The sequence below is a fragment of the Oenanthe melanoleuca genome, chromosome 2 (assembly GCF_029582105.1).
Source record: "Oenanthe melanoleuca isolate GR-GAL-2019-014 chromosome 2, OMel1.0, whole genome shotgun sequence".
NCBI lineage: Eukaryota > Metazoa > Chordata > Aves > Passeriformes > Muscicapidae > Oenanthe > Oenanthe melanoleuca.
Genome location: NC_079335.1, coordinates 138,348,792 through 138,372,720, shown reverse-complemented (window position 1 = coordinate 138,372,720; position 23,929 = coordinate 138,348,792). Strand labels below are relative to the sequence as shown.

Sequence of the window (23,929 nt, the reverse complement as noted above, 5' to 3'; positions counted from 1 at the left end):
TTTGAAGAATTACTGAGAACATCCTTCATCACATTGATCACTTGCTCGTTTCATTGTTCCAGATAAAAAACCCTAAAAGTCTCATTTTTTCTTCTATCATTTTCCTAAAGTAACAAAACAAGCTACAGAGATCTATCAAAAAAATAACTACTGTGATGGAAATGCAAACCATCATTTCATATGATGATAACAGAGTTAACAAGCAGCTTTCCTGCAAGTGAAGCTCTTTTAGAGTAGAAACTACTCCCCTGGGAGGGAGAGATGTGTCTGTGCCTGGGGCACAGCAAGCATGGGACATGAGCAGGTGTACACAGTGACCTTCAGGCTACAGAGCAGAGGGAAACCAGGAAAAATGTCCTTAAAGATGATAGAGAAAAGAGGCTTTTCTTCCTAGTAATAACTACTGGAAGCAGGCACTTTAGAGCCTGACAGTCAGAAACAATTATAGTTCCTGTCTTGCACAGGCAAATAAAGCACTTCACCTCAGTAAAAGCTTTTGAGCAGCAAGAAGTGACAAGTCCTGATGGATAATGAGAAGCAAAGAAGCAGGGACAAAGGATGACAAAACAAACTATGTTCACAAAACAAACAAGGGAGAGACTTCCAAAGCCTTTAACCAGATACTTTCAGGATCAGGTATTTTGTGTCACCTCTATCTTTTCTTTTGCTTCTCTCCAGACTTGCTCTGCACCTTCAAAGCTCTTTGTGTTGAAAATAAAGCATTCTAATTTTTGTGTTGGTATGCACTTCCTTGGAACCTCAGAACTTCTACTCCCCCCTGCATAAACAGAATGCCTGAAGTGACATACAGATGCTTTTGAAATTTAATTTTTACATCTCCTGAAGTCTGCTGACTGTTTTCAAACACTCACCTAACAAGGGAAAAAGAGTTTATTGTAACCACTGGGAAGTCTTTCATTCACCTGAAAATCCAATCAACTGCAAACCACTGACAGACTTCTGGTGTCTACTAAGAGAAAGGGAAATGCAATTTTTAGTTCTCCAGCAAGTTAAACAAGATGATGACAAGCTACAAGATGAAATAACTGCTGAACAAATCTGGGATTTGACCCCAGCCTAGAATAAACTCCCGAAAAAGGCATGTCCTCAGTTTTCAAATTTGCCAAGGAAAATTAATGGATTTCTTTACTCCCTTCACATCCAAACTTCTTCTTTTTCAGCTTCCTGTGAACTTACTCTGATGTTTAAGACTTCCACTTCACCTTTCTCAGCTACAGAGCTATCCTTGTTCCTGGTCTCCCTAGAGAATTCCTCTTGTGAGTCCTTTCCTGCCTGGAGCCACAGCTCTTCAGAAAATATTTGTCTAAATGATCCACTCATGTGCTGAGGGAAAAACAACCTGGGTTTTATCTGAAATGAGAGGTAAATACTTCCCAGTCTTAACTAATCTGCTGTTCCCTTGACCATCTTAAAAGGCCTCTTTCAGGGAAGTGGGTTGGCTTCAGCTCACTTCAGAGAAGATAGATGTCTTTGTAGTAAGAATGTAATACATATATGCTAAATATATAAGTAGGATGTTGTATTTGCATTTTGTTCTGCTATCTCAAGCTGATGGAATGACTGCTATGATGGATGGCTTCCAAATGTTTTTATACAGCATAAGGTGAATGGATAATGATATAGGAAACCACTTTTCTAGGAAGGAGTTATTAGCAGGTTTCCTATATGAATTGTGAAACACCCCTGGGTCCTTTTCTCCCTAGATTTTTTGTTAGTTGGTTTGGTTTTGCTTTTATTTCTTTTGGTTTAAGCTCTGGACAGAAGGCTTTGTCTTTTCCTGCTACATTTATAGGTTTGAAAAATGTTAATTTGGGAGGTTCAGCTAATATTCTGTTGTTATTATTCTGTTCTGTTGCTGATTTCCCAAGCCTTCAATATTGTCTTTTCAAGTCATGGACACAGAAGTAAATTTCTCCAGAACAACCTAAATTTTACCACTTTGTTTACTGTATGCTCATTAAAAGAGCTTCTTAGCTGTTGAAAAGATGCTGACTAGTGTTGACCCGTTTCCCTAGGCTCCTGTATTGCTATCTGTGTCTCTTGTTTTGTATCAGGTAGTTTGTGAAAAGCAGGTCAGTCTTTTGTTCTGTGCTTGCTCCTATACATTACACACTGCCTGCTTCTCTTGCAGTGCCATGACAAAACCAAACCAGTAGCAGAGCTAGAGTGACAACAGGCCACTTGTCATTCTCTTCTCATGAAAAAGCAACTGCATCCATACAGGGCCTGTTAATTTTCAAGTGGGCACCCTGAACCAAGAAAAAAGTTGTTTAAGCCCATCTTTCCTCATTTCAGTATTTTGCATTTCTTCAGGTAAAAAAATGGTCATCTCTGTAATGCACCCTGCTCCTAGGGAGTGTGCTGCTCCAGAGGAGAGGAAATCTGCCAGGTGTTCTCCCCAGGAAATCTCGAATGTGGATCTCTGTACTCCTCCTGGACATTTTTTCCCTTCATACATGTCCCTAAAATTGTTACAGTACAGTGGTGTTATATTAGGGTAAAGTAATTTTGGTAGGGATTATGAGGCTTAAAAATGTCTATTTAGAAACTGAACAGCTGGGAACTCGAATTGTCACTCGGCTAAGATGGCTGAGCCACCCACAACTGCACCAACTCTAAAGAGAATTCAAAGCTTTGAACTGGGGCATTTGGTCAGGTTGTGTTCAGCCTTCCTCCTGGGCACCTCTACTCCATCTCTTGTCCCTTTCATTTTTCCTGTGCAGTCTCCCCTTTTTTCTACTCCTTAAAGCCATTTAACTGTTTAGTGGTTTTGAAGAAGAGAATTATGAGAGAGAATTATATTTTGAAGGCGAAAATTATGGGATGTTCTCAACCAGTTAGGCCTGTGGTTTTGACCTCTGGTAATGAGAAATATGCTAGTAAATAGGCAAACCGCTATTTTTGTTGCTGTTTAATACAGCTTTAAGACATGACTGCACAGAAGTGAGTAGAAAGGAAAACAGACAAATGAGAACTGCAGGCAGACTTGTAGTTGGGAAGCACATTAAAAGAAAATGTAATATTTCCAGCTCTCACTGGCACATGTTCTTCTGGCCTTTTTACAGACCTCTTCTAAGGCAGTTAAGATAATCTCCCGGAAGAGAGAAAATAATTAGGCAAAGGCCTCTTTTGACTTTCACTATCTGCTATAATGAATAAGAATTTTAGGTGGAGGTTTATTCAAAGTGCTAATCAGCAGAGGAATTAATCACATTTCAATTACGCGTTGTAGGCTTCAGAGTGAACAGCCTACTGTCAGAACGTCGTGGTTGGCTTTGATGCACTGCCTCGGTCTGCAGACACAGTAGAAAAACTCCACGTTCGGTATCTCCAAGCCCTTCTGTATTAAAAAAAATACGGAATTCCAGTGATGCTTCAGCAAAGCTTCATCTCCCTTGTCAGTCTGTCTGATCCAGCGTTACTGGAGGTAATTGACTAACTAAAGCAGCAGGGATTTTAATCGGTAACAGTAACGGCAAATGAACACAGTGTTACCCCGAGGGGCAGGGTCGGGACGGACACACCTCCGCTGTTTAACCTCCAGCACCGCGGTGACCCGGGCAGCGGCGCGGCTGAGGAGGGGGGCGGCGGCGGGGCAGCTCCAGACCGGCCCCGGCGGCACCGCCGACACATCGGGGCTGTGCCCGGGCATTGCCGAGCCCGAGGGGCTGTGCCCGGGCATTGCCGAGCCCTCAGGGCTGTCCTAGTGGCCGTGAGGCTGTCTCGGGGGCCGGGGCACTGCCGGCCGTGAGGCTGTCCCGGTAGCCGTGAGGCTGTGCCGGGGTCCGTGAGGCTGTCCCGCCGGCCTTGAGGCTGTCCCGAGGACCGGGGCACTGCCGGCCGTGAGGCTGTGCCGGTAGCCGTGAGGCTGTGCCGGTAGCCGTGAGGCTATGCCGGTAGCCGTGAGGCCGTGGCGGTAGCCGTGAGGCCGTGCCGGTAGCCGTGAGGCCGTGCCGGTAGCCGTGAGGCTGTCCCGCGGCCGGCCCGTCGCCATCGCGGCTCGGAGCGGGGGCCGCGCCGCTTCCGCCGGATGTCGCCGCGAGGGCTCGGCACCGGGGAGGCGCGTCCTGCCCGAGCGGCGCCGCGATCGTCGCTGCTGCTGCTGCTGCTGCCCCTCCCGCCTTCTCCTCCTCCTCGTTGTCCTCATCCTTCCCCTCCTCTTTCTCCGCGCCGCCTGCGGCCCTGCCCCTCCCCGCCCGCCGCCGCGGCTGTGGCTGACAGGTGAGTGCGGGGGCAGCGGGGCGCGGACCCTCCGCCATCTTCGCGGCCGCCGAGGGGCTGAGGGGCGCGGGGTCCGGGCGGCTCCGGGCAGCGGCCGTGGCACCATCGCGGCGCTACCTGCGCGGTGCCACCGCCCAGGCCCGCGGCGCAAACCGGGGCTCCTGCCCGGGTACCCCCTCCCTGCCCGTCCTATTCTGCTTTATTTCCGCGTGAAATGACTTGCACGTTCGCCTGTAAAAACCTGAAATAACCGAAAATAAGCTCTCCTTCCTCTTCTGTGTGTCGCGGTTTTTGAGCGCTTCCAGCCCGGGGCTGTGGGGATGGTTCCAGGTCTGCGGGCAGGGAAGCCGAGGGTGCTGCTGAGAAGACTCCTCTCGCTAACTTTGTTCGTGTGCTGCTCCTATCCTAAGGACAGGCCAAGCGTAGAGCCCCAGTAGTTTACAGGTGTTCAGATCCTCTGACAACTATACAAATGGAGTAAACATGAAACGCCCGCATTTCTGTAGTGGGGCACAGCTAAATGATGAGGGGAGCACCGTTTGTGGTGGCATGGGGTGAATCTGGCCTTCAGCAGTGGGAGCATGTCCAAGATGGATAAAAGTTGTCTGTAAAGAGCCATCTTCAGTAATTCTCTCTTTCTGAGCTAAAACCCTGTGAAATAAGTTTGAGGGAAGAATAGATATGCTTAACTATTCAGAGGTTGAGTGGATGTTAGGTTCCATTCCTTAAGCAAAGACGAGGAAAAACTTCTTTCAAGCTAAGTGTTGGTCTGTGGCTCAAGGACGTCTTGGAGTTTGTGAGAAAAGAGAAACTTCTGCGTGTGTTTTTATCTCTCTTGTCCAGCTTGTCAAATTTAATTTGTTTTGGCTGTTAAAGTGGGCTTTCTATAACAGTAATGTCACGGAAGGTTTACGTTAGGAACTGGTGGAACAGCTTCTTTGAAGTGATTCAGTGTCATTGAGTACACCTTGACATACAAACATCTATTGTTCAGGCACCCATTTTACCTTACAACTGCATCATTCTCCTTAAGCAAATTTCTGCAACTGCATTCCAAGCAAGTCTACTGTTGGCGTTTCTTAATGTTTTTGAAAGAGGTCTGGCAACCCCAGGAACCCACAAGTATGTTTTCTAATCAATAGCTTAGGTTAGATAATCATTGGTCGTGATGTCAGCTCCAACCTGTCTTGCAACAACTTTAGATGTAGCTTTGTGTATTGTGGACTTGGGCAATTATTTTAAGAAAAGGTGCTGGCACCAAACATTAGAATTTGAGTCAGAGGCCAACTGTAATGTTGATTGTCTTTTTAATGCCAGTTGTTTAAGTGTATATTTGTTCCTGAACTAGGTTTATCATGTTAAATATAAAGATTCTAAGATGAGACTGCCTCTTCGATATAGACAGGCCCTTCCACCATCTATTTCTTTAATTCAGGACTTGTTTGAAGAATGCAGTCTTTAGTATGGACTGAAGTGCTTAAGTGTGTTGGTACAGTCACAAGACAAATATTGGAAGTGTGGTGATAATGTCGTACAAGATCTTCTATGAAATCCTGAAATTGCAAGCCAGAACTAGTATGTGCCAAGTAAGGAGGAATTAAGTGATATTGCACTCTATAAATTTGAAATGAGATTAGGATCACTTTATGCCATGGAATTTTAAGTCTTGGAGCTAAGACTAGTAGGTTGTCTTGTGAGGTGAAAGCCAGCATGAGGGGTTTTCTGGAGTCCAAGGCTTCAAAGCCCTGTGGGGAGTTAGTTACTGCTCTGTGAATGACCACTGAGGAATGGATAGGAATCAGGATGGTCTTCTTGCCAGCCAGAGTGATTTGTGTTTTCTCATCCTCAAGCAATATGTACTGGCTATTTTTAGTCTTGGTGTTCAAGATGGTAGGCTGAGTGCTCACAGTGCTCTTACACAGACTGCTGGTAAGTTCCATAGCTCTCTGTGCTCGACCATGTGAGGTAATGCTTCAAGAATGTGCTGTACAGAGATTATTTATTGGTGCTCCTGAGGAACTTCCTAGATGTATTAGAGTTAGAGTCAAAATTACATGCTTTTGTTCAAGTCTTAAAAACAAAAAGATTCTAATTTACTGTCAAGTAATATATTTCCAGATGAAGAGTTGTGGTACTAGAGGCCACTGTGCTTGAATAAGACCATAATAGCAATTAATCCAATTCACCCATAAGAAGTATATAAATATTATTTGTTCGAAGACTAGCAGAATAAGATTCTGGCTTTTGAATGTGGTGCAGTACTTCCTCGAACAAATGCCTGGTTAAATCACCTTTGCTCTTGAACTTCCTTAGGATTCCTCACCCTCAGGTCTTGTATTTGCATCCCTATGCCAGCATGTAGGCTACTTCTAGGCTGTTAGGTATTTGATAATACAGCAATGGGAGCTGCAGTGTCTGTGAAACACTGAGGAAATAAAGTACCCTTCAAACATATTTTAAGAGTTAACCAGCTGTAAGTAATTCAGCAGACCCTGATGCTGTCTTTTGAACTCTTCAATAAAGTCAGTTCATCAATACCTATAAATAAAAGAAGGTACAATATCTACTGATAGGTTAGTAACTAGTGTTGAGCATAAGAGTATGTCGTACCTTGCACCATTTAAACTAGTTGAAGCAATGAGCACCCTCAGTGAGCACAGGTGGCACTGGTCTCAAAGGGAAGCTTTCAAGACATCAGCAATTTCACTATATAGGTCTTAGTCTGATTATTATTAGTGGATTCAGGAAGGTTTCTGCTATATTTAAAAATAAAAAATCCAAGTCTGCTAACTATTGTTGTTCAGCATTAGATAATATAAGCTTGTATGGTGAGAGTAGCATTTCTCCCTTTAGCAGACTGTATGGCAGGCTAGGTCAGCCCGGCATTTTGGTGTGACTGCAGCAATTGCTGACACAGTTGAATTAGCAAGATCAAAGCTTGCTAGCAGCAAAACTGGGCTGGCTTACATTTGGATGTTGGTGTTAGAAGCTTGCTTAGAGTAGCTACTCACTAATGTGTTACAGTTTTTATCCTTGATTTCAGTTGTATAATATACTTAAAATTTATTGGTGCAGCTTCTTTACTCTGCTTTCTGTTGAAAGGAGGTTATCACCTTCAGTGGTGCATGCCTGCTTTCCCCTTTTACATTTCGAGGAACATCCAGTTTCATTTGAAAGAAAGCTGCGCTAAATTTAGAAAAAAAAAATCAATGTTGTAATGCTTGAGTGGATTTCACAGGGTTTGAGCACACTCATTAGTGTTTCTAGCATCATCTGTGATGATCTGGAATGGTTTTGTTTCCTAAATATTTACCTTTAACAAAACAACTAGTCTTACAAAGCAGTCTGTTTAACCTGATCTTTCTCAGGTGTGCTGTAGTCTTGTGGCTTGCATTGAATTGATATCACTTCAATGTACAGCATCACTGAAGCAAATTGTTCACTGAAGACCTCAAAATGGAAGTTTTACTCCTTTAAATTTGATTTCTTTGTGTATTAATAAAAGAGAGTAGTGGCATATGTTGATACTTAAATTCCCTTAACTCATGAATAATGCTGTCAAACTGAGTTCCATGTAATTAAGAACTTAATAACTGTAATCATTCTCTTCTCTTTCTGCTTTCCCTCCCAGCTTTGTGAAGAAAAAAAAATCCAAACCCACACACTCCCCTACATTAATGGGCATATTTGTATTTTAAGATTTTAATGCTTCACTAGACAATAATTACTATTGTAAAATGCCTTTGTGTTTTATGTAGTATACAAGGAAATTTTCTTCTAATGTTTGAAAATGGGAGACATGAGATGAAGAGATTTAAGCACACACAAATATACTAAAATTGTATAGGGTTTTTTTTTTCCATTTGACACAATCATTTACATAATAACTATTGCTGTTTCTAAACTCTAAAGAAAATGGAGCTGGGAGATGTTGGGGAAGATGTTGCTGAATCCTCCTGATGCTTTCCCTTTACAGACTTGTGTGTTGTGTTGAATGAACAAAAAAGGAAATGCGATACTGTAGCCATTCTGTCTGTGCTCTGACACATCTTAAAGCAGCTTTTCTCTCTGGCTTCAGCAACATGCATACCCCAGGAATTCTTTCCTTTCAGCAGCCTTCTTGTTCTCTGTTCAAGAGCAGAAGTAGGCAGGTACGATTTGTTATTACTGCAGTGAGTTTTTAAGTCTGGTAAGGCCAGTGTGTGCACTCTTTGTTGGTGCTGTTTCTCTTTTGTAGCTGACTAAAACAGTAATTGCTTACACATCTGCTCTTTACTGTTATTCTGATGAAATATTTCCTGTGACTGAGTACATCTGTTACTGAAAGGTAGGTAGTGGAACTTCAATTTAACACACTGTAAAATATCCTGTGAGTTTAATTAAACAGCATATCTGGAATACCAGAGTACCTTTGCATTCAGCAAGAGGTAACCACCTGTGGCCTGGATGTTTTCTGGGGCATCCTTTACTCCCTTACTTCTGCAGATTTACATTGTTAGAAAGGTTCTCTCAAGGCTTTGACTGATCATTTTGTGAAGTTTATGCAAATGTAGTGTTTTCCAAAATGATTGAGCAGAATAGCTCAGTATGTTTCTTAATCTCCCTTCTTGGTAATGCAGTACTTGTGAATTGCCACCCTTAGTGTCAGTTAGTGAAAATAGTTTAGTAATACAGTACGAATTCCTCCTTTTCCCCCTCTTCCTTTTTTCCTCAGAAAGTACTTTTGTTCAGCCTTTTTAATGGTTGATTGCTAATTTTTGGCTTCTGTGAATTTAGCTTCATTTGATATAGGAAGCAAGATTCCAATACTTCCTGGTGGTTTTCCTGTCCTACTTGGGGCATTACTGAATAGAAGGAAAGTGACCTTAGTGGATTTTTCTTTTCAGAACCCATTTGGAACACTCAAAAGTTAAGATTAACTGTATCTGGCTAATAATATATAATGGATTGTTTTGAAGCACTTTTTTTTTACTTGGTTTGACTGGGATTTGGTGCCTAGCCTTGACTTGTGTTCATGTTTTCCCTCATCCCCCCTTTCCTGTTGTCTGGTGTGTTCTAACTACAATAGTTTCAAAAAATTGAAAGACTTTGACTGGTTTGTGTATTACTGACTGTTTCACTAATCAATATTTAATATGGTTTTCATAGGATATGTAACATGACACTGATATTCTGGACAGGTAATTTTCATTGTTTGAAAACCTTGCATAATAAAGGGAATCAGGTAACTGCTAGAAATGAGCACCTTATTTTTTTAGCATCATATTGCCAAGGATCTGTTTCGTGAAATTTACTCTTGAAAAACTTGCAGCTTCTTACTGCTGAAATTAGAAGAGTTCTGAAATTGTAAAAATGAAGTTAATATTTAAAGGGACACTGTCACAATTTTAAAACTGAATTTAATTCCTTGTTCTAAAAAAACTCTGTGATTATTGCTCCATTACTCAAAGTTTGTAAGGCTGCTTGGTGGGATTCAGAACAATAATATTAAAGGCAGTGAAGCTATTCCCCTTAGCTTCTCCTTCCCATCCTCTGTATGCACATGCCTGCTCGTGGCCTCTTTGGTTTCAGCTTTGCTGTGGCTGTGTGCACCCTCCTGCTGAGCCTGGGAACAGCTGCATGTTTGCCCTCTCCAGAACGTGCATGGGTGGTGTGTCATGCTGCTGCATGAGGAGAGGGCAGTCCCTGGCAGTGACACTGGCTGCAGGTGAAGTGCTGCTACCAAACAGAGAGGGACGGCCGTGTTTCCTACCCAGTCTGCTCAGTTTGCTCACGAGCTGCCAAAGTAGAAACTTCCACATAGTGAACGTGAGAATTTCACTTTGTAAAGATGTAATCTCATGCATATGACTGTGTCCCTTTAAATTCCATGTGCTAGAGCATATAGCTGCCAAATCTGTGTGTACTGATGCTGGGTACTGCAGTTGATTAATTGAGGAGTGGGCCCATGCAAACCTTATGAAGTTCAACAGGGCCAGCTGCAAGGTCCTGTACCTTGGGTTGGAGCAGTCCCTGCTGTCACTGCAGGCTGGAGGGAATGGATTGAGAGCAGTCCAGCAGAGAGGGACCTGGGGGTACTGGGGCATGAAAAGTGTGCATGCAGCCAGTGACAGGCAATGGCACAGGAAGATGTGGACTGTAAGAGCTGGCCTAGAGAAGAGCCCCAAAAGTTATCAGAGTACTGCAAACCTCTTCTGTGGAAAAAAAAAAAAAGCTGAGAGAGATGGGAATGAAGTAGCTTGGCAGAAAGGGCAAGTGGAAACTAACAATGGTTAGTAAGGCACAAACCCCATCAACATCTTTGTGTCTGACAGTTCAGGAGCCACATCTAGCAGGGATTAGAAATGGTCTTTTTTATTTTACCCCCCACTGCCCCAGATCTTAAGTGAAATGGTGTTAATGGATTTATGGGATTACATATAACTATGTGTATGAATAAATCTGTCTTAACAAACCTGCCTGCACACTGATGCTTCTGGCCTTAAAATGTAATCCCAAACTAAAGAATGTGGTAACTGAAACCCATTGAAAGAGTGGTTCCCAAGGGAGACAGGAAGCATGTTGGAAGATGGAGAAAAATATATGTGTGCTTGGGATCTGATCCTCTTTTGAAAAGAAATAGGAATGTGTTGAGCATGGAAAACCTGTTCCTCATTCTTGACCATATGTTCATGAACAGGAAATTGGCAATAACTGGTTGTGTGATGGACTTTAAAAAAATTTTGTACAGGAATTTAGCCACAGTGAATAGCAGAATTTAGACAAATAGGGAAATTCTCAATGATAGTTTTTTTCTAGTCTCGTCTTTAATTTGTGAATATAGCTATTTAGTTACTACTGATTAATCACACATAGAAAACTCTGATGGGATTAGGTGCAGGGGAGGACTCTGAGGAATCCAGAGGATATGGAAAAAATTTTTAGTACAGTACAGGTCACTGGTGCAACCTAAATTTTATTTTAGATTCACTATGGAATTGGTGTCAGGTTACTGGAACTTGGTTGTTCCAAAAGCTAATTAAAATACCAAGTTTTTTAATAAGGATGGATGGGCATTAAAATCTTAAATAAATCTAGTCTCATTTTTGAAATTTCTGTATCTTTATACATTTCCATTTTGTGATATAAAATCCAAAGGAGATTTCAAGCTCTTGTTATTCACAATGCATACTGGGTTTTTAATAAGGTATGCTTTTCCTTGGCTTTATGATCTGTTAAAAAGCTGCAAACACCATGCCAAACCCCTGAACTGGTTAATGCCTGATCTTGTTAATAGCAATGGTGCTCATTCCTAGCGTGAGATCCAGTGTGTTGGCGGATCTTAAATTGGAAATGGCCCTGGGTTTGGTTTAAATTTTCTCTGATCAACTTATTTAAAAGGAAGCTCAGTTGCCTGGTTAGCTTTGCCAACTCTGCTCTCCTATTTCTCTGCAGACTATTGCACCTATTTTAAGTTTTAATTGTTGTTTCAGAAATGATTTATGCTGGAGAATGAATTTTTATTTTGTTCTCATTGTGCATGATTGAAAAATTTTGGGTAATCAATCCTGAAACATTTGAAATGTTTAACAACTGGTACCCCGTGAAACAAAAAATTTCTGTTGAATGTCGGGTTTAAATTTAAAAAATCCTGTAATTAAATGTTTGTAAAAGTAAGATTTTGACAGAAAAGAACATATTTTCCATATTTATGCAATCAAATATAATTTGATTTTTCATATATATTCTCCACATTTATGCAATAAATCAGACATAATTTGATTTTTCTTAAACAGGGGAAGCAGTAGCTCATACATGGTAATATCTTTGGTGATACTGTCAGGTGTTTTTAGGCATATTGAAATGCATATATTTGGCTTTATCAAGGTGACAGAAATGAACCACATCACCAGCAGCCTGTTAAGTTAGGTGCACTTTCACTACTCTCTAGTAAGCTCATGGCCACTTTCATTATTAAGGGAAGTGAAACCATGAGCTGCCAAAAATGGTGGAAGGTAATTTTCAGAACTTCTGTTATGAAAATTAATTTCTGCTTATGTCTGGATAAGGACATCTGTTAAATTTTGTATAGTAACATTTAAAGTTGAATAATACATTTTAAACCTGACAGTGTCCCTAAATTACCATGTTTGCTTTCATTTTCCAGCTGGGTTTTAATTTTTGCATGCATTTCAGTGAACTATAGTATGCATAATAGTTGTTTCCGGGAAGCATTCTGGGGCTGTCTCTGCTGGTGTTCTCCAAAATGAGCAAGGAAGTGGAGTTTATTTTCCTTTTGTGGAGGTTTGTTAGCTAATGAATAAATAATGCAGAAGCAATTCCATTCTATTTACATATATGCTTATGGTTTTGAACTTAATGTTGTTTGAAGAACAACTCTAAGTAAGAGGGATTTCTTCTTTTTAATGACAACCCAAATAACTCCAAAGTTTACTAGAACTAAATACTTCCATTTTGAGAAAAATATTTAAATTGTGGTTCATTTGGTGAAGCAATTTGTAATGTGTAATGCTTGTCCTTAGTTTATCATAGGAGCCTCTGTGAAGCTGTTTTTTTGAAGTAATGCCAATAGAAAGTGGAAGCTGTGCATCTGCTCGCCAAGCAAAGCAGAAACGTAAATCACACAGCCTTTCCATCCGAAGGACCAACAGTTCCGAGCAGGAGCGGGCGGGACTGCAGAGAGACATGTTGGAAGGGCAGGTAAGGTGATGCTTGGCAGCTTGCATCACTTCTATGTATTTTCTGTGGGAAGAACTTAAATATTGAAATATGTCCAGTAAAGCTGCAGGAGCAACAGATTTTTTTGCTTGTAAGTGCTCGCTGCCTTTGGAGATCATTGATATGAATGTTGACACTGTTTCAGTTTGTGTTGAGACCTGTGGAGTTTATCAGCTTCTGTATATTCCTACATGAATGATAAAGCCATAAAACAGTGTAAATCCCAGCCTGTTTATTCACTGCAACCTCTGCACCTCCACCTGCAAAGGAAAAAGTTCAAGGTTGATTCTTGCTTTCATAAGTTTGCTTTTGGAATAGTAGCAACCCTGAAATATGAATAAACCAAATACTTCTTATAATGACTCTGATAGGGAAAATATTAATTGGAACGCTGTTCTGCATTCCTTTTTATAAAGTAAACAAATACTGCCTGCCTGACATAAGTGTGATCTAAGTCATGTTTTTGTTTGTGTGGAGTTTTTTTGCTTGGCTCAAATGAAGGTGTGCTATTCTGGGATTGAACTTAAGGGAAAGAACAGTGGCCACTGCTTCTGTAGCTTTCTTAATCAGGTCAGTGTAGTGGGTGCAATCTGGACTTGGAGTGTTGCACCTAGAAATTCTGAGATTGCCTGTAGGTAAGGCTTCTGTCAGAAGCAGTACTGGCAAAGATAAGCAAATACCAGTTTAAAAAGTGTTTATTGTCAAATTGACTACACAGTGTTAGTGTGGGACTGGCAAAGATGATGCAAAACTTGATTTTTATCAGACAGTTGGTTTGAAATACAAATGGAGTTTGGCTACAAGAAACCTCACACTGAAGTCTGCAGATAAGCTGAGGGGAAATCCTGGTGTTTTCTGAGTGTTGTGTCTGTTTTTTTAAATTGAATCTATTTTTTCAGTAAATCATAGCATTAATTTTCTGGGAATTAACAGAGCCTAGATTGTTGCTTCTAGTCATCTAGAAGTTGGAGAGTGCAAGTACTTGGGTTGAAAACTCTTCATGCATTTGGAACTACTGTAGGAAAGGCTTGAAGGGCAGCTGAGAGGTCAAGACATGCTGACCCCCCTGCATAGTAAACTAAAATGTTAAGCTGTTTTGGTATTTCTCAGCAAACTCGAAGTGTATGCTGTCATACATAGATGTTTAAAATGTTTTATCTATCATCTTGTTTGATTTTGTTGACCTTGAGCAGCTAGGTAGCAGATTCTATCAAGTAGAGAGTATTAATGCCCCGTCACAGCTGCAAACCACATGAGATCTAGCTAAGGACTTTTGCAGATAAAGAGATAACATTACTACATGCTTCCTTAATAAGCAAACTTTAAAGAGAGGAAAGGAAGTGAATGCATTTTGCTATCTTGGTTACTTCATCACAAGTTTAGATTTGTTTATACTTTCAGACTTTGAGAACTGGTTTGAAAAACTTCTATATCTCCTTTTTAGTTGCAAAAGTTGTAGGATAAGTTTGTTTATTCCATAACCTTGCTGTATGAAATTATTGGGTAATTGAATTAGAAATGCTTCTAACTTCAGTGTTTCTCTTAATAGTCTATAAGTATTTAGTATTTTTGCTCAATCAGTTTTGTTTCAAGTTGCTTTTAATTAGGATCTGTTTTGCTTCTAGCTTTCTGTGAACACCTGAACAAAAGTACCCTATCAAGGGAGAGGTAGATGAAGAAAGGAATGATGCAGGGAGGCTTGAGAAACATGGTCCCACTTCTTCCAGCACAGTCCCACAGCTTAAACCAGCTGTGAACCTGTGTAAAACTGAATTGTGCACAAAGCAAGTGTCATGCTCTGTGTCATGGCTATGAGTGGTTTCTCTGGCTCTCTCTTTAAAACTTGGGAAATCACTCACACAGCCAGGTCATGGCCGGCCTCTCCCGCTGTGCCTGCAGACAATTCCCGGGGCTGTGGCGGAAGGTGACTCAGTTAAGTGAAGACTTTTTAAAAAGAAGTTTATAGCTGCCTACCTAGGTAAATAGTAATGTAGTAAGCTAATTTACATATTGTGGTCTACAAGCAACTGAAGAAGAGAATGCTTGAGTAATATCTTGAGAGGGAAGGGTTAGAAATGGTAGTTTTCTTCACACTTAATTATGACTAGTGACAAAAGTAGGAAAATGTTAAAAATACATTTAAAATTTCAGTTTGTCTTAAGCTTTGGTAATAAGATGCATTGTTTTCACAACTTTCTAACCCATTGCATAGACAACTTTTGAAATAATTTCTCAAACAAAGGTATTCTTTTTTTCTTAAACTGGAAACATATTGATATTAAAAATAATTTTTTTCTCACTTCCTATTTTTTTTAAATGAATTGTACATGTATCTTGACTTTATAATTTTTCTCTGGTAAGGAAAACCAAAACAAATATGATAGGTGATTTGAATTCTGTCCCTTGAAAGAGAAAGACTATATGAAATGAATAACTTTATTATGCACAGAGCTATTTGTTTTGTGTTCTACACTGGCAGTAGTTTTAATTTCCCTCCCTGTAGGGACATTGAGATAACTGTTAAAATCAGTTCAATACTGAAGAGTAATTTTATCAAATATATGTAAAGAAAACTATAACCCCCCAATATTTTGGCTCCTAGGATTCTAAGTTACCATCTGCTGTCCGGAATACACTCCTTGAACTTTTTGGACAAATAGAACGGGAATTTGAAAACCTGTATATTGAAAATTTGGAATGTGAGTATCTATTTTTTTCTGGCAACTTATGAATTGTTTGTATTTAGGTTATAGTAACACTAATTAAAACACATTGGATATTGTAGTATAATTATTGTAGCTTTTCTGTGAGCAGTTTAGGAGTTGTTCTGAACTTGTAGCCAAAGATGGAGTTTGTACCTTTTCAGAAAAATCACTTTCTTAGCTCTTGACACAAGCAGTGCGAAATTATGTCTGTCACCCCTCCTTAACTCTTGGGCAAAGTCAGTGAAGGGTTTATCTCCTTATCATTGTAGACTCTGGTTATGTTAATCTCCAGAAACTCCATCCAGGCTTTGAAGTTCTTGGCTTTGTTTTATATTTACAGGCTTAATTTTAATGATGTAATATTAGTAAATAAAATTGGAAAAGTGATTTGCTTAAAAATGTGTAAAATGGGGTGATTGTAGATCAAATGACTTACACATTGCATAGCCAGCACCTGCAGCTGTTCAGGAATATTGAAGTCAAGGACTCAGATAAAAATTCCAGGTGTTATCTGAAAAAGATATTTGTTTGATGACAGTGCAGTTGTCTGATAATATAAGTGATCCAAGGTGATGTAAGAGGATCCAAAGTTAAGTAACACAGGCCTATACAGTAATACAGTAAAGCCTCTGCTCAATTTCCCTTGCTGGAATTTTAAGCTGTATTGCATTGCCTTGGCTTCTGAATTTTGGAATCTGTCTGATTTGGGTCCAAGTCAATTTTTTACCACACCTAATCAGTTCCCACAGTTAAACCACTCATGTTATGGAAAAAAAAAATTGCCTGCTTTTACTGAAATGTTCTGGGTTTTTTCTTCTCTTAAAGTCTGCAATTGTGTTGGTTAAAGGCTGTCATCAAAAGTACACATTTTTGGTGACAATTTTCACAACTGAAATCTTGGCCTCCTGCTGAGAAGTTTGCTGCTAGCAATAAAAGTAGAATTTCCCTCCCCAGCCTTCAGAAATGCTTGTCAGAAAACAAGTGGTGGGTTTGTACCCTCCAGAGTATGATTATTTCCCTTCATTTCCATTTCTTTATCTACTTTTTTCATCTCACAGCTCTAGTTATGATTGTGATCTCTTTTCATCCCCCTGGCAATTTGTACATTTTTCTCTTCTCATGCTCAGTTTAATATTTTTTGTTCTTAGTCTAATTCCTCCACTAGTGCTGGAGTTATTGTACACAGTTTTTTTAAAAAATAAATTCCAAAGTATAAAAAATGGTAGTTTGCAACATTACCTTTCCTGTGAGACTCTAGTAGTAGTCAAGTATTCAGGGAGGATGCTATTTTGTGGATAATAAAATCTTTTTTAAGCAAGAATGTGCTAATTCTGTGGCTAAATTATGTATGATGCCACAAGTTTTCTGTCTTCTGCTGGGTTTAATTCAATAGAGATGGGCCATATATTTCACAGAAATGGTTGTGTTAAACCTTAGCCTCATTTATTTGTAAGACTAATTAGAAGCCACCAACACTTTGCATGGAATCTGGGTCAAGGTTGATCTCTGGAAAATTAAGCATGAGTCTTTGTTTATGTCTTGGTGAGACCTGCTTTTATAAAATCCCAGTTGATCTCCTTTCCTCTCCTTAGCATAAAATAGCTTACTTACTAACTGTAACAGTTCTTAATGTATGTTAATGCTGTTATTAATGATAGTCAGGTTTTTGTAGTAATGTGAATTTCTGGATTTGTTAGTGCGAAGGGAGATTGATACGCTGAATGAGCGCTTAGCGGGTGAAGGACAGACAGTTGATGGTGCTGAACTGAGCAAAGGACAACTGAAAACAAAAGGTAAGAGAGACACAAAGAATCTTAAAGCAGTATTTTTGAATTCACTTTTTTGTGCTCTATTGACCAAAACTTAGAATCTTACTAAAGGGACTTAATACCAATTACTTATACAAACGCGCTAAATGCAGTATTTGAAATATCTTCCTTTGAATTTATTTGTCTCAACAGCGAGTCATAGTACCAGTCAGCTTTCTCAGAAATTAAAGACAACTTACAAGGCATCTACTAGCAAGGTATGAGACAAATCTTTACTCCTCCATGTGTACTCATGAGACTAACATCACTGTGTTTTAAGTTGTAAATTGTGGTTTCTTTAAGGTGGGCAATGCTGGTCTGTAAGTAGCTCTGCCTCCTCAGGAGCAGTATTTTTATGCTGGATTAATCAATGACCCATTGTTTCAACCATACCATATGATATTGTTACAGTAATTGCTTGCCTTTTTTGAAGAAGGGATGTTGGAGGGGAGAGAGTGTGCACACATATATGTGGGAGTGTTGTTTTGTAAACAGAACTAAAAAAATAATTCTGTTTCATGAGGGAAATAGAGAACGTGCTAGTAGATTTCTGAATAAAGGTTTGGTTATTGCAGTTGAAATGACGATTTAAGTGGGAGCCTCTGTGTACTATTATAAATTTCTCTTTAAAAATAATTTTTATTTTTAGCTATGAGACTAGAACAATTTGTTTCCTTTATGTTGCAAGCCTTGCTCGTCAGTAACTAGTGATCTTTTTTTGCTTGATGTTCTGGCACAGTCAACCTTTCTGATGCTTTTAATTTTATACATCTGCGTCAGCCTGGTATTTTTGTTTTCCTTGCTCTCTCCACTTTTTCAATTTTTGCAGAGAGTTTACCTGCTGCTCGTTATTCTCTATATCAGAGTAATTTAATGATACAGTATTAAGGTTGAATAAAATGTGAGGAAACCACAGTGGAATCTGGTATGTGAACCAGCTGTATAGCAGCTCTGTGGTGACCTGTAGTACAGGCTGATATGTGGTGTAGGTGTCTTGGAAATACCTCAAGTATGAAAGTTTGAGAGTAAGAATTGGGTAGTGAAATAAATTGAAGCTACTGGTGTTTATTTGGTCTCCTTTTTATTTTGTTGTTTTTCACACTTTTATTCTTGCCAATTTGATGCATAAAGATGCCTCTTTCAAGATTTAATAACATGCAAATTCTTTAATGAGACCATTTAAATAGTGATAACATGATATTGATAGGGGCTGTATAGTTTTGGAAAACCTACTATATAATTATGAATTATTACCCTCTAGTGTAGTGTTGTGTTTTGTGGGGTTTTTTTGTTTTGTTTAAATTTGTTTTTATTTATTTTTTTTTTTGGTGGGGTTCTTTTTCTGTTTGTTTGGAGTTTTAAGGCAGGTATTAAATCCTTGTCTTCTCTTACTTTCTTGCAATGTAGCACTTGTATTATTTTCTGGGCAAGACAGGCAGACCCCACAGCTGCAGTGTGGGAAGCTGGGAAGTATGAGGTGGAGACTCCTGGGGAACTGATATGCATGCACAGCAAAGCAGCCATGAGTAGTGGAGCATGAAGAATTTATTACCTGAACATTATGCACATCTCTTGTATCAATTGGTAGCCAACACATGTCTGCATTGCTGATGTATTTCTTTTCAAAACTTTGAGTCAGAATTTACTGTCGAGTAGACAGGAGCTGAGAGAAATTACAACACTGAGAGCATCCCTGTCCACTTCACAGAGGTGCTTTATTTTGACCTCTCCTTCCTTCCTACTTAGAAGACTTAAAGCTGTAACCTTTTGTCTCTTGACCCACAGAGAGACTATAGCAAAGAGTTAGGAAAGAGTATAACTTCCTAACAAACCATGATTTTTCCATTTGTACCCAGACTGGAGGTAGTTCCCCACTACCCTGTCTGAGAAAAAACACTTTTAGAGTTTTAAGAGTTCAACAGCTTTGAAGTTCTTATAGCTGTACTTTCCATGAGCATTGAATGAGCAATGCTTTTTTCCAAAATGGTTGTGTTCCAAACTCACTGAGGTAGTAGATCACAAGTTTTCTCTTCAGCCTTTTCTTTATATTGCTAACTTGCAGGGAGTTTTTGGATGTGTGGTTTTTTTGATTGGTTGTTTTGTTTTGTTTTTGTTTGTTTATTTGTTTGTTTTACTTTTTTTTTAAATTTTTTTTGACTGTGGAAAATTAGAAGATACTTATGTTTTACAAACCAATTGTTTTGTGTAATTGCACACAATTCTATTTTTCAGATTGGCAGTGCATATAGAATTAATTTTTTTCACTGTTTGCTTAATCTAATGAGAAGGCTGAGTCTTGACTGCTTTAAGATTGGTAAAAAATATTTGACTTGGTAAAAAATACTAAAGTAATCTGTTCATTCTCTTGGGGAAAATGTTGAAGTGGACATTCTTAATTCAAGCCCTTCACATGAACTTTCCATACTGGAATACTTTTCATCATGTAGCTATATAAAGTTGGCAAAACTCATTTGAGAAAAGCATGGTTTTAGCAGCAAGGGTTATCCACCAGTGTCCAAATCCTGAAGAGGTAGATTTAACACTTGGTACTCTTAAACCTAGTTTTTTGTTAATGGACAAGATTCTGTAATTTAACTACAGTTGGTTTCAGATGCAGGAATCACTATATGGAATCCATGTTTAGATATTAACAAAGTGTAATGGCTGCTGTTAATGATCCCTGGCTTGTGAGAGTTGTTGCAACATCAGGGAAGCATCAATTGTTTATGCAGATTCCTAAAATACGTGAAATAATGTGACTTGCTCCATCCAAACTAAATTCCAGGATCTCTGATTTGTCTAGATCAGGATAAAGGCTCTTTAAAATATATTTATTCACCCAGTACTTAAAAGGAATAAAACTTTTTGGACTATGTAGTTTTGCCCTCACTGGTTAAAGTTGCTTCTCCGGACATTCTGTTCATCAGGCATTGTGAATTGCTGGACTGGTCCTGAATTGACCAAGTTTTCATTATTTCTAATTTGCCCTGTCTAGGTAAGAAACTGTGTTACAGGGTGCCTCACTCTCTCTGCCATTCAATTGTTTCAGTTTGAATTCAATTTTCACTTGTTTACATTATAAACAATTGTTTCCCTATTAAAAATCTTTTTGTAGAAGGAAGTACATGAAATTGTATCAGTTTAAGCAAGAGGACTGACAAAGGTGAAACACTCAGGATGTAGTTGGTCATTTATTTGTGTATGATGATCTACAGAAGTTACTTCAGAAATTTTCTGCACTACAGAACCTCTTTTTAGCAAGTTTGCATGTTCTTTAAATATTTCCTTTCCTGGCTTGGGACGTTGTTTATGTGTGTTTAGAAAAGCAGGAAATAGTCCAGGCCCTGTCTAGTTTATCCAGCTCTTGGTATGTGAAGTGAAGGACAGCAAAAAAAAGAAAGGAAAAAAAAAGTGTGGAAAAAGTGTGTGCTGAGTAAATATCTGTATCAGGATATTTACTGTTGGATAATGTTCTTGAATTCTTTTCTTCTGTGTGTTAAAGACTGCTAATACCTCAAAAGGAGTTTTACATCCTTGCCATTAAATGATCAGTGAAACAGCTGTCCAGCAGTTTTGGAAATTCTGTGTTTGTTGATGGGTAGGGGGTAGTTTCTCCTAGAAAACTTTTGCATGAGGGTTTGACTCAACATTATTCTTTATATGAATGCAAGCATGGACTGAGTTAGAAAATACCAAGTTTGGAGTGTGAGCTGAGTGCTGTGTTGGTCCTTTCCTGTTACTTAATTCAGCTGTTCCACTTCTCATACACAAGTTCATTTAATTTAAGGACTGTATTCAATGTGAATGTTGCATCTGTAGGATTGTGTTCAAAATTTAGGAAGATCTGCAGTAAGGTTGAATTAATAATCTTTACCCATTAGCCCATTTTCTCTCCAGTGCATCTGTAATGACTGTTCCTTCTGCTGCTGTGAAATCAAAATGCATATTCACTGATAATTTGGAATTCAAATAGGGCATTATCATTTCATCATTGGAGAGTTGACATGCTTAGGATTTGGAATGCTCTTGTAGGCTTTAAAAACATTTTTTGAAGTAATTTGGTTTAATGACATACTTAAGATCTTCTATTTTAATACCAGATACTAATGGGATTTTAACCTTAGTTTAGTGTATCTGAAATGTAGACTTAATTAACTTTCTAACTTTTACTAAGCTGTAGATAAGTCTTAATGTGATTTGTGTTGAAGTATTTAAAGGTTTTGATTTAACTGGTCAGATACCTGCCCCTAATTCCATGCTGAGGAAAACACTGATAAATTGAAGTTGTCTTTTTGTTTCAGATTACAAATCTTTTGAGGTAGTCTTTCTCAAAGAACAGTTATGAGCTTCAAGACCTGTGGGGTACAAATAGGGTGTTTGTAATGGTGGTCTTAATTTTTTTAAGCCATATTTCATGACTCTTGATTTCAATTGTCTCTGGAAGTGTTCAGCAAGAGAAACTTTTTTTTTTTTTCCATTTCCCTTTATCTGAAAACATAGAATTTCTGCAATTTGCTTCTTTTTTGTAGATGCTGAGTGTTTTGAGCATTTCTGTACTGTAGTGACTTGTAGTTTTACTGTTTTCTAGACTTTCTTTCCTTTTGTTTGACATTACTTATGCACATAGTAATTTGGATTTAATGAGTCTTCTCTGTTTTTCCCCTAATAGCTTCACTTTGAGGGAGCAGGCTTATCAAATATTCAGATGAGTTTGACATATTTTTTTAAAAGCTTCATTACACAAATAAACAGGCATATGCTCTCAGGTTGATGTTTGATTTTATTAGCTTTGTGCAGTTTTAAAGAAAAACAGCAGTGAGTGTTTTAAATTGGAATGTTTCTGGGTTTTACTAGAATTACATAAAAAGCTCATTTTTGTCAAAGACATTACACTGGCTAGCAGGGACTGTCTGAGTTACCAGACGTACTTGTTTGGGAACAGGCAAAAGGCTTTCTGCTGGATTTGGTCTTTTTCTTTTTTTTCATTAAAATCCTTACCCAGACTGAATGAGAAATGCACTCTGTACTTGTACAATCCATTATTCCAATAAGATTGCATTACTGTTGTACAGAATAGTTTGCCTTTCATTTTGTAAAAGGGCTGCTACTAAAAATGAAGAAAAAAATAAATGAGAGGTATATTTGCATCCAAACTCACTTTCCTACCATGAAATGTCAAATTTTTGACAGTAGTAATTTGTCAGAATATTAAAGAATCATGGAAAAGTTAATATCTATTTTTATTTGTGAAATAATTACTTGGATCGATGTGGAAAAAAATTGTTGTTATCTCTGCTATTTCAGATTGTATCCAGTTTTAAAACTACAACATCAAGGGCAATCTGTCAACTGGTAAAGGAATATGTTGGCCATAGGGATGGTATTTGGGATGTCAGTGTCGCGAAAACTCAGCCAGTGGTGTTGGGAACTGCATCTGCTGGTAAAGTTTTGTGTTGCTTGAATATTTAGAAAATTCATGTTAAGTCCCTAAGCTGTAGCAAAGACAGATCCAAAGCATACTTGAAAACTGAGCTCCACACTGAAAGAGTCCTTTTAAAGAAGGTCTATAGCTGAAAAATTCTTAAAATTGGATTTCCTTTCCCTTAGAAGGTTCAAGCATACTTATTGGTCTTTCTAAAAGTATGTGCCAGTTCTCTTCCATACAGGTCACACTCTCCTTGGTCAGCTCTGGCATATTGGGTGGGGTGGGTGGGCGGCAGGGGGAGCTGCTTGCCCAGGGAGACCTCTGGCACAGAATTCCGTACAGCTGGGTACAGAGATCCCTACAGGCTTTCTATCCTAGCATTGTTTAGTCTTTGTTTTATAGAAGCTGTACATGTGGTCATAGTTTGCATATTCTTATATTCTTGCATTCTGTCTTTTGCCTCAGAACACAGCTAGAAATCTTAGTTTTCAGTCCTTTTTACTTCATTAGATTTATTCCTTCCACTTGAGGGGGTACAAGTACTAATGAATAAGTCACTAAATCTATTATAGTCCAAAATTCAATGTAGAGATTTGTGTAGTTTTGGAAAATTATTAGGGAAATAAATCATAACCAGATAGAATCAGTCAATTTGAAGTGACATTTTTTTGAAGCTGGAACAGAATCTGAAGGTACTGATTAGACTTTAATATTTACGGCCCAGAAATCTCTGCTTCTGGAACTGAACTGTTACAACTTTTATGTGACTGCTAAGGGGGCACATTTTGTCTTTGTGTGGGACATGTTGTCTTTGTCCTGATTTAACTTGGAAACAGCTGTTCTCCAATTCAGCTTTAAGGTACTATCCACTTAATTAATTATTTTTGGGTGTGGTAGGATAAGGGAGTGGCATTTGGAGTGGTTTCCTTTTTAAATTAATTTTTTTAGTGCTCTGCAGTGACCTGTATGCATTTGGGATTTCCATTCAGGAAGTAAATAGATTGTGCACAGAATTCCTGTTTGTAGTGACT

The 23,929-nt window shown here is 38.9% G+C and overlaps 1 protein-coding gene across 2 annotated transcripts in view; it reads left to right on the top strand.

The window, feature by feature from the left end:
- The first annotated feature begins 3,355 nt into the window (after positions 1-3,355).
- Positions 3,356-23,929, top strand: part of WDR37 (WD repeat domain 37) — a 40,538-nt gene continuing 19,964 nt past the window's right edge. The window contains exons 1-7 of one of the 2 annotated variants that reach the window (XM_056484521.1): positions 3,356-4,242; positions 9,391-9,422; positions 12,765-12,942; positions 15,563-15,659; positions 17,363-17,458; positions 17,627-17,691; positions 22,778-22,913. In XM_056484521.1, coding sequence (XP_056340496.1) covers positions 12,805-12,942; positions 15,563-15,659; positions 17,363-17,458; positions 17,627-17,691; positions 22,778-22,913 — 532 coding nt within the window. In that variant the 5' untranslated portion in view covers positions 3,356-4,242; positions 9,391-9,422; positions 12,765-12,804. The remainder of the gene's footprint in view (positions 4,243-9,390; positions 9,423-12,764; positions 12,943-15,562; positions 15,660-17,362; positions 17,459-17,626; positions 17,692-22,777; positions 22,914-23,929) is intronic. The other variant, XM_056484520.1, reaches the window with a different exon arrangement.